This window comes from Delphinapterus leucas, chromosome 19, assembly GCF_059928025.1.
Source record: "Delphinapterus leucas isolate spDelLeu-1000000601 "Yukka" chromosome 19, BTC_Dleu_Yukka2, whole genome shotgun sequence".
Taxonomy (NCBI): domain Eukaryota; kingdom Metazoa; phylum Chordata; class Mammalia; order Artiodactyla; family Monodontidae; genus Delphinapterus; species Delphinapterus leucas.
The window spans coordinates 39,972,200-39,980,456 of NC_143147.1; the positions used below are offsets into that span (position 1 = coordinate 39,972,200).

At 52.6% G+C, this 8,257-nt stretch overlaps 1 protein-coding gene across 1 annotated transcript; it reads left to right on the forward strand.

Annotated features, from left to right (window-relative positions):
- Positions 1 to 640: 640 nt before the first annotated feature.
- On the forward strand, positions 641 to 7,955 carry DYNLL2 (dynein light chain LC8-type 2). Its single transcript, XM_022552634.2, has 3 exons — positions 641 to 907; positions 3,686 to 3,824; positions 5,926 to 7,955. Exons 2-3 carry the CDS (start codon positions 3,693 to 3,695, stop codon positions 6,061 to 6,063), a joined length of 270 nt encoding a protein of 89 aa, XP_022408342.1. The 5' UTR covers positions 641 to 907; positions 3,686 to 3,692; the 3' UTR covers positions 6,064 to 7,955.
- The last annotated feature ends 302 nt before the right edge of the window (positions 7,956 to 8,257 follow it).

Sequence of the window (8,257 nt, forward strand, 5' to 3'; positions counted from 1 at the left end):
AAAGGCAGAGCAGGAAGGGGAAGGGGCCTTCCCAGAAAGTGAGAAGAGGGGAGCCCTGCGGCTGTTTGTGGCTTTACCTCTCCATAGGGCTGGCTGTCCTCTCCTTCCCACAGTTTTGGGGGGACGGAAGGGGTCCTGTCTTTTCCTCTAAAACTGATGACTTCACCTCCTTCCCCTTCCTCTTTCTAAGGTTAGGATCTCTATCCCTTCCCCATGGGCTCCCAGGGTCTGAAATTTCCATCCCACTCTCTTCCTTTATTCTTCTTCGAATTAGGGTCTTTACGCCCCTCCCTCTTTTTCTCTCTCATTGAACCCGGCCTCTTTATTCCTTTTTAGGCCTGGCCTCTCCAGCCCTGGATAGTGGGGTCTGTATACTTCTCTTTTCTCTTCTGAAGGCCACGTCTCCCTCCCCCAACCTTTTCCAGCTCCCCCTCCCCACCCCCTCCCTTCGCCCCGAGGCATTGTGGGAGGAAACAAGATGTGGGGCGAGAGCGGCGCGGGGAGAAGCCCGCAGTGCGGGGCCGAACGGGCCCAGCCAATGGGGAGCGCGGACGGCGGCGCGCGCGCCGGTGGGGGGAGCGGGGCGGGGCGCTATTTCAGAGGGGGGTCGTGCATCCGCCAAGCTCGAGGCCGAGCGGAGCAGAGCTGCGAGGTGCCAGCGCGGAGCTGGCTAGCTGGCAGGCAGGCGGGCCGGCGGGCGCAAGGCGGAGCGCGGGCGGCGGGAGAAGCTCGAGGGCGGAGGGCGGCGGCGCTAGTGCTCGGCCCGGGCCTGCGGGAGCCGGAGACCGCGGCGGCGCCGGCGGCGGCGGCTGCTGCCAGAGGAGCCGAGGGGACACCGCCCTGCCCGCGCTCTGCCTCAGGCCATCCCTGCTCCCCCGGGACCCCGCGCGGACTCGCCTCCGTAAAGGTAAGCGGTGGGTGGAGGCTGCCCCGGGGCGGCGGCCCGACGCGCGGGGTTCGGCCCCGAGGCCCGGAGCAGTGCTGGCCTCGGCGTGACGCCCCCGGCGCCTCTCCTGCCCAGGGCTGCGCCACCCTGTGCCCTCCCGACCCCGGGGCCCCCGGCTGCAGAGGTGAGGCCTCCGGCCCCCCCGGGATTTCTCTGCGGGCTCGGAGGCCCTTGCTGTTTGGGCCGAGGGAGAGCCGCGGAGCGGGCTCGGGCGTGACGCGGTTCGTCCCGCGTCGCCACCCTCTGGGGCGTCCTTCCTGCAGCGAGGACGCCCAGTCACTACGGCGCTGCTCTAGGCCGGACGGGGGAGGGCGGCCGGCCGGGCGGAGGTGCGGGGGGAGGAGGCTTTCTCCTGGCCCAGGTGCCGGCCTTCGGGATCGCAGCCACTGGAGGATGGGGTGGTGGAGGGAGACGGCCCCTTGGGGATCCGAAGGGAGGAAATACAAGCGTTTGTGCGTGTCGGGGGCCGGGGAGGGCGGGTCGTGTCGTTCGGAGGCTTGGTCTTTTTGTCGCAGGGCCGGGGATAGAGGAGAGTGAGCTGTCCTGGAGTGCCCTCTTAGCTTTTCAGAGGAGCTCCTGGCTCGTGACTGAGGCAGCTGGCCTGGGGCCCTGTGGTCATCCTTCAATCTGGAGGCCCAGGTCCCTTGCTTTTCTTTTTTTTTCCCCCCCTCTTCCCCGGGGGGAGGGACTACGTTGGCCCCTCCCTTTCCTTTTCTCATTGGCACCTTGGACAGGGGAGACTGGGGTTAGGCCTCACCTCTCAGACGCCTGGGGGGTCAGGGGTGAAGAATCGTGGCATTGTAGTCACAAGACCAACGTTATGTAACTGCAGGCTCTCCTGGAGGGTAAGGTGGTTTTAATTACTGTGACAAAGTTGTTTCTTTGGACTTTGGGAATGAGGCAGTGGGGCAGGTGAGCTTGCTGGGAGAACGGGTGCTGATTTCATCCTTTTATCAGGCCCCACCCCACCCTTGGATTTGTAAACAGTGCCCCCTTCTGAGTGGGAACCTGGGATAGGCCGCCCGGTGACACTAGTTTTCGTCCCTGTGCTGCTGCTGTCGTACCTTTGTGCAAACCCATTGAAGTTGCCACATTTATCTTATTTCAGCCATTGTTTTTTTAAAAGATGTTGGTTTGCCCCAGGTCATATAGACAGCCGGGCCTTGAACAGGGTTCTCCTGACCTTTTCCTCAGCCCCAGCTGGCGCTCACAGACTCCTCTCGAGGCTCTGACTTTCCCTCTCGGGCGTATGGGAGCAGAGGGTGCTGGGGCAATAACCCTTTGCTCTGCCAGCCTTTGCAGAAGTGGGACCAGCCTTGCTTAATTGGCCAGTGTGAGACAGAGGTGCCCCGGATGCAGTAAAGGGTTGTCTGACTAGCAGCTGGCACGCATGCATTCTTTGTAGATATCTAGTGCAGGCTGAAGAAGTAGTCATGAATTCTGCTTCCCTTTTCAGCCCACCCAGCCCACAGGTTAGTGTGGACTCAGATCCGGGTGGCCTGGAATGATACCAGGGGTCTCTCCTTGAGCAGGCAGGTCCCTGTGTAGCTTTGTATCGGACAGGGCTGCAACGACAACATCTTTTATCCACTGGGCAGGCCACAGAGTGGCGCTTTGGGGGAGTAGCACATGGGGTGGGGGGTGGATTGTTACTGCCCTCTGTGATGGGACTTGGTCAAGGACAGAGGATAGGATTTTGCAGCTCATCCCCTTTCCTGCAAAGCACCTCACATGCCATAGACTTCTAGGCAGGCCGTGGCCAGCCCTCCTGGAATTCCTGTCATCCTAGGAGGGGACCATGCAAGGTGAGCTCTGGAACTCTGGTTGCTATAGGATGAATGCAATGTCTTAGATAGCATGGATATGAAAGAGTGCTATTAAAATAATAATTCTTTACCTTTTGTGGCCTTTGTCACCCCTGGGCATTGGTAGCTTAGGGCTTGGCAGTCTTTTTCTGTGAAGGACCAGATAGTAAATATTTTAGGCTTTACAGGCCATATAGTTTCTTACAACTATTCAACTCTGCCATTGTGGTGTGTTCCTATGAAACCGTTTACAAAAGCAGGTGGTGGGCTGAATCTGGCTAATGGGTGAGACCACTGTATAGACTGTCCTTGTTTGCAGTGTTCTCATATAACCGTAATTAATCCATACAACAGCGCTTGATAGAGAGATATCCTCATTGCTAAAATAGAGGTAATCGAATGCAGAAAGGCTAAGTAACTTGTCCACAGACCAGAAGTCAGGCCTAACTCATCCACTTTGCTACCAATGATATAATAATGGTCATTAAATCAAGGGCCTATTATGTTCAGGTGTTATACCACCAGGTTTACCCTGAGGTGAACTCAAGTCCGCATTTTAAGATGACGAATGAGAGCACAAAGTTTGATCAACTTGCCCAAGGACACAGCTGGTAGATGGTGTGTTGTAATATCTTGGCTATTGGTGCTATTCAAAATATTGGAAATAGATAAATTTAGAGTTGGAAAAGCCTCATTTTACATGTGATAACAACTGATGGCTTATGATGTGTTTTTAATTATTTACCTTGTGTTTCCCAGACTTGGCAACCATGTGTCTGCTAAAATCTTAGGAGCTCCCTTTTCTAATGCCTCATATCTGTGTTTTCTATTGCCCTCATCTTCTGTGCTCTCCTCGCCCAGCCCCACACCCAGCTGTTAGTGTTCACTGCCCAGAGCATGGGATTGCAGCCTCACCTCTCTGCTTCTTCTGCAGTGTCACGATGTCTGACCGGAAGGCAGTGATCAAGAACGCAGACATGTCTGAGGACATGCAACAAGATGCCGTTGACTGCGCCACGCAGGCTATGGAGAAGTACAACATAGAGAAGGACATTGCTGCCTATATCAAGAAGGTGTGCTGGGAGAGCTGTGGTTGGTCAGGGATAGGGATGGATAGCTGAGTTATGCCCCGGGGAGGGCTGGAGTGGGGGCATAGGAAAGTAGGTATATTCCATGCAAACAGAACCCTACGAACTTGCAAAGGAGATAAGTTAGGGGATGATTCTTATTTATTAAAGCATTCACCTTAAGAGTTCTTAATAGGAACTCTGCTGGGGTTGTGTGTATGTTTATGATAGTTATGTGACTGCAAGAGCAATGGGGAGTGAAGCCTCAGGACTAGATATAACTGTCCCAATTCAGAACTATTCGAAATGAAGACCAAGGATGTTTGATTGGATAACATAAGATCCTATACAAATTTTCAGGGAGCTGCATCATTTAAAGTGGGATAGCCCTATAAGTGATTCTCATTATGTAGGACGTTTCCTTTTCTTTAAAAGGACTCAGGTGGGGAGTTCCCTGGCCGTCCAGTGGTTAAGACTTGGTGCTTTCACTGCCATGGCCCGGGTTCAGTCCCTGGCAGGGAACTAAGATCCCGCAAGCCAAGCTGCGGGATCAAAGAAAAAGGGACTCACATACTAAATCGTCCCCTTCTCCCTACCTCCTTGAGGAAAGGGTGGGCTTGAACATATATATATATATTTATTTATTTATTTATTTATTTATTTATTTAATAGATGAGCATTATTGGGGCAATAGGTTTAGTCCCTGAAGAATTCCTGGGTGAATGGACGTAGTTAACATATATATAGTGAGAAAGCTGCTGAGCTAGAGGTGAAAGGTGGTACCCAGGGTCCCTGATTCCCAGTCAGGATCCATGTCCATTGGTGGCAGAGCCCCAGTCTTTGATATTCTTAATTCTGGTATCCCAAGGATGCCTAAGAGCCGTGGCATTCTGGTCCATACAGGCGGTAGAGTATCCTTGAGTTTCACAGAACTCTTTCCTGTGTGTGTGGGTGGTATGAGAAGAGGAAACTGGGGTCCTGAGAGACTTTTTCTTTCTGTGTGTGTAGCCAGGGGGTGCAGAGCTGGCAAGGCTGCTAGGCGTGCTGGTTCCTTGTTGAGTGATGGTTTTTCTGTTCTATTCAGGGAGAGAATGTAGAATCATGGACTCCTAGGGCTAGAAGAATCGCTTTCTTGTTTTGCTGATGGGGAAAATGGGGAAGCAACTATGGCTCTCCTATGTTACACAGGGTCTTCAGTCAGGAATAAAGCTGAGTGTGGTGACCCATGCCCTTTCCGCTGTCTCCTAATACCTTCTGGAGTTACGTGGTATGGGGGCTGTGAGGACGCTAAACAAGTTGCAGGTTGAGCCCCTAGGGGCCAGAGCCCCAAGGTTGGCAGCATTGCTGGGCCCGTGATGGAGGGCTGCTGTCCTTTCACAGCCATGGCAGGATGCAGCTAGAACTGAGCCATCTGTTTCCTGCTGGGTCCACAGAGTGGGAAGGTCTGTCTGATAAGGTCGTGAGGATTTCCTAGCTGGCTTTGATGCTGAACTTGTACTAGCCCTGAGAGAAGTGAGGGAACTGCCTTGATCTCATGGTTGAGGTCCTTTCTCTGGTGTTTACAGCCCACGTAGTGCCTGCCACACTGGAGTGTCTTTAATGTTGGCTTACACAGAATCGCTTCCTGGTTCTCCTGCAAGTACTCCTGGTACTTTCGTTCCCCATTTTGCTTTAGTGTCTTGGTTTTTGGCCTTTGGAAATGCTGGTTTAGTAACGTGAGAGGTGGCAAGTGGCACGTCAGGGAGGCTTGCTCCTCTTGTACTCAATGCTGTGTGACCCTGGAGTGGTCCTTTATTCCACTGGCTTTTCTGATTCCCTTGCTGAAGGATTGCGGGGTGGGCTTTTGAAAAGCAGGGTAGCTAGAGGAACGAGAGATGATCGGGCTGTAAAGTGCTAGAGAGAAATAATGGAGCCTTTGTGGTGTTACATTATTAATGAAGGAGTGTCCTAGCCAACCTTAGAACCTGAGCTCCTGAGGTTCAGAGAACCGAGGCCGTGGACTGGGGGTGGGGTGGGGGTGACAGCTAAACTAATCAGGCTCTCATTCTGATTTCTCATCCTCCAGCTGTCCTAATCACCTTTTTTCTCTTTTTTCTTCTTCTTTTAGGAATTTGACAAGAAATACAACCCTACCTGGCATTGTATTGTGGGCCGAAATTTTGGCAGCTACGTTACACATGAGACAAAGCACTTCATCTATTTTTACTTGGGTCAAGTTGCAATCCTCCTCTTCAAGTCAGGCTAGGTGGCCGCAGTGAAGGTGTTAGTGGTGGCGGCAGCGATGGCAAGCAGGCGGCGTTGCTGGGACTGTTTTGCACTGGGGCCAGCATCAGGATGTCCTCTCCAATGGCTGTGCTACTGCATGGACTGTATACTCGATTTCATGTGTATGTCGCAGTAAACAAAACCAAACTTCTTTCTGTTTAGTTGCCTGGGGAAGAAGGCTGCTTTATGTTTATTTTTCAAGACTTAAATTTTTTTTGTTGTTGTTGTTTGTTGTATTGCACTAGGAAATCTCTCCCACCCCTCTCTTTTCTCTTTCTCTCCCTGTACAAATAAAAAGCCCTCAACAAAGCCTGTAAGACCAGGAGGGCTGGGGAAAAGAAATAGGTTTCTGGAGGTGGAACTAAAACTGTGCAGCTGCCTCTTCCTGGTGGCGGATGCTGCTTTGGGAGGGCCAGGGAGGCTGCAGGGGGGACAGCGTTGGGATTGACAAGGAGAGAGGGGTAGGAAGGAGGGTAGGGAGATTGATCTGGTACCAGGGAGAATATTCCACTGAACTGTGATTCCACGGCTTGGGGCAGAGGGTGGGGCAGGGGCTGGATTCTTTAAGGGGCCTTGAGACGTGTTTGTCTGTGGTGTGTGGGAGTGGGGAGCAGACTTATCTTGCTGTCTTTGTCAGAAGAGTTTCTAAGTGAGGGCTGTGTCTTTTATTCTTTTATTCTTCCTGCCAGAGCTCATGCTAGGAGGATGTTGAGGGTGGGATTAGCTTGATTTTTTTTTTTTCTTTTCATTCTTCTCTCCTTCTGTCTGCTCCCTGCTTAGCTCTCTGTTTTCTCATTCCTCCAGAGTTCTCTTAGAGCAGCCCCTGGTAGTTGGCTGGCAAGGGAATTTCTGGTGACTAGTTCTTAGCTAGGTCTTAGCAATCAAACCAAATTAATGTGTCCCTTGTTTTTCCTCTGTATATGTGTGTGAATGTGTGTATATCTTGGTTTAGGGTAGAGGGGAGGGAGGGGCAGGACTGTGGAATCTCTAAGGTGTATCAGTAGACAAGTGGGCCTTTATGTTAAAAACCTCTGGGGGCCTCTGTTTTGGGGGTGAAGATGGGTATCACCCTACCCGCCCTCAGCCATCTGGCCTAGACACTGCTTGCCCTATGGCTGTCTGCTCCCAGGAAGGCTTTAGGAGGATAGTCCAGGATGATGTGGTCATGCTACCATCCATCCTGGAGCTGGGTCTCAGTGGAGAAGGAAAGTGACTTTGTGAATGGTGGCAGCCTCTTGTGGGAGGCAGGGGTGGAAGTGTGATAAAGGGCTGTTGAGGGGCTTTGGGGGAACTTTGGAGGTCAGTCTTGCAGGGGTGAAGCCAGGAATTAGGGGATGGAGCAGGACCGCTAGTGGGAGGAGATTCCAAGGGGAGTGCTCGGGAAATCTTGTCTGTGGATCAAACGGTGATGGGGTGGGGGATGGGGTGGGGGGAGTCATTACTGATTGAGCTGTTGATTCTTGTAAATCGCATTAAAAACTCTCATGTGTAGGGTTGATGCTGTGGAGGGGGTTCGGGATCCAGCTCATTCTCTTTTTTTTCCGATTCCATCCTCGAGGTTGGTGGGGAGGCAGGAGAATGCCCCCTTCTCAAGCCTTTAGTGTGTGCTGAGCTTTCTTTGATGCTGACAAGGGAGGGTGGGGACCGGGATGGTGAGTGAGTTCCCTGTAAAACCCTTTGGTGGGCGCAAGGCTGAGTGCTTGAGTTGAGGTTTATTTTTTTATGAGTGTCCGGATCTGTTTCCCCCTGCCCTCCCAGACTTGTGCGGCCAGTTGGAAATGTCTGGTGTGTGTTCATCTCTCCCTCGTTTCTGGAGCGTCTCCTGTGCTCTGCATCCACGCCTCTTTTGGACATTAAAGGTCGATTGACGCACTTCTGAGCTGTTTGGGTTTCTTTGGGGGTAAAGGGGATGGCCTGGTGGCGGCGGTGCCACACATGGGTGGGGTGGGGTATCTAGGGTGGAGTAGAATGGGGTCCAAAGAGATACTGAATCAGGTCTCAGAGGGCCTAGGCTTGGGCCCCTTAAGTGGAGGAAAATAACCAGTGGCGCTCACCCACAGGATTTCTTGGGTCATTGGCGGAGGTGGTCTGGCGAGCCACATTTTGAGTCTTCCATATAGTAGATGCTGAGACCTGGAGACTGTTTCTGTTAGCTCTAGCCACTCAGGAACGGA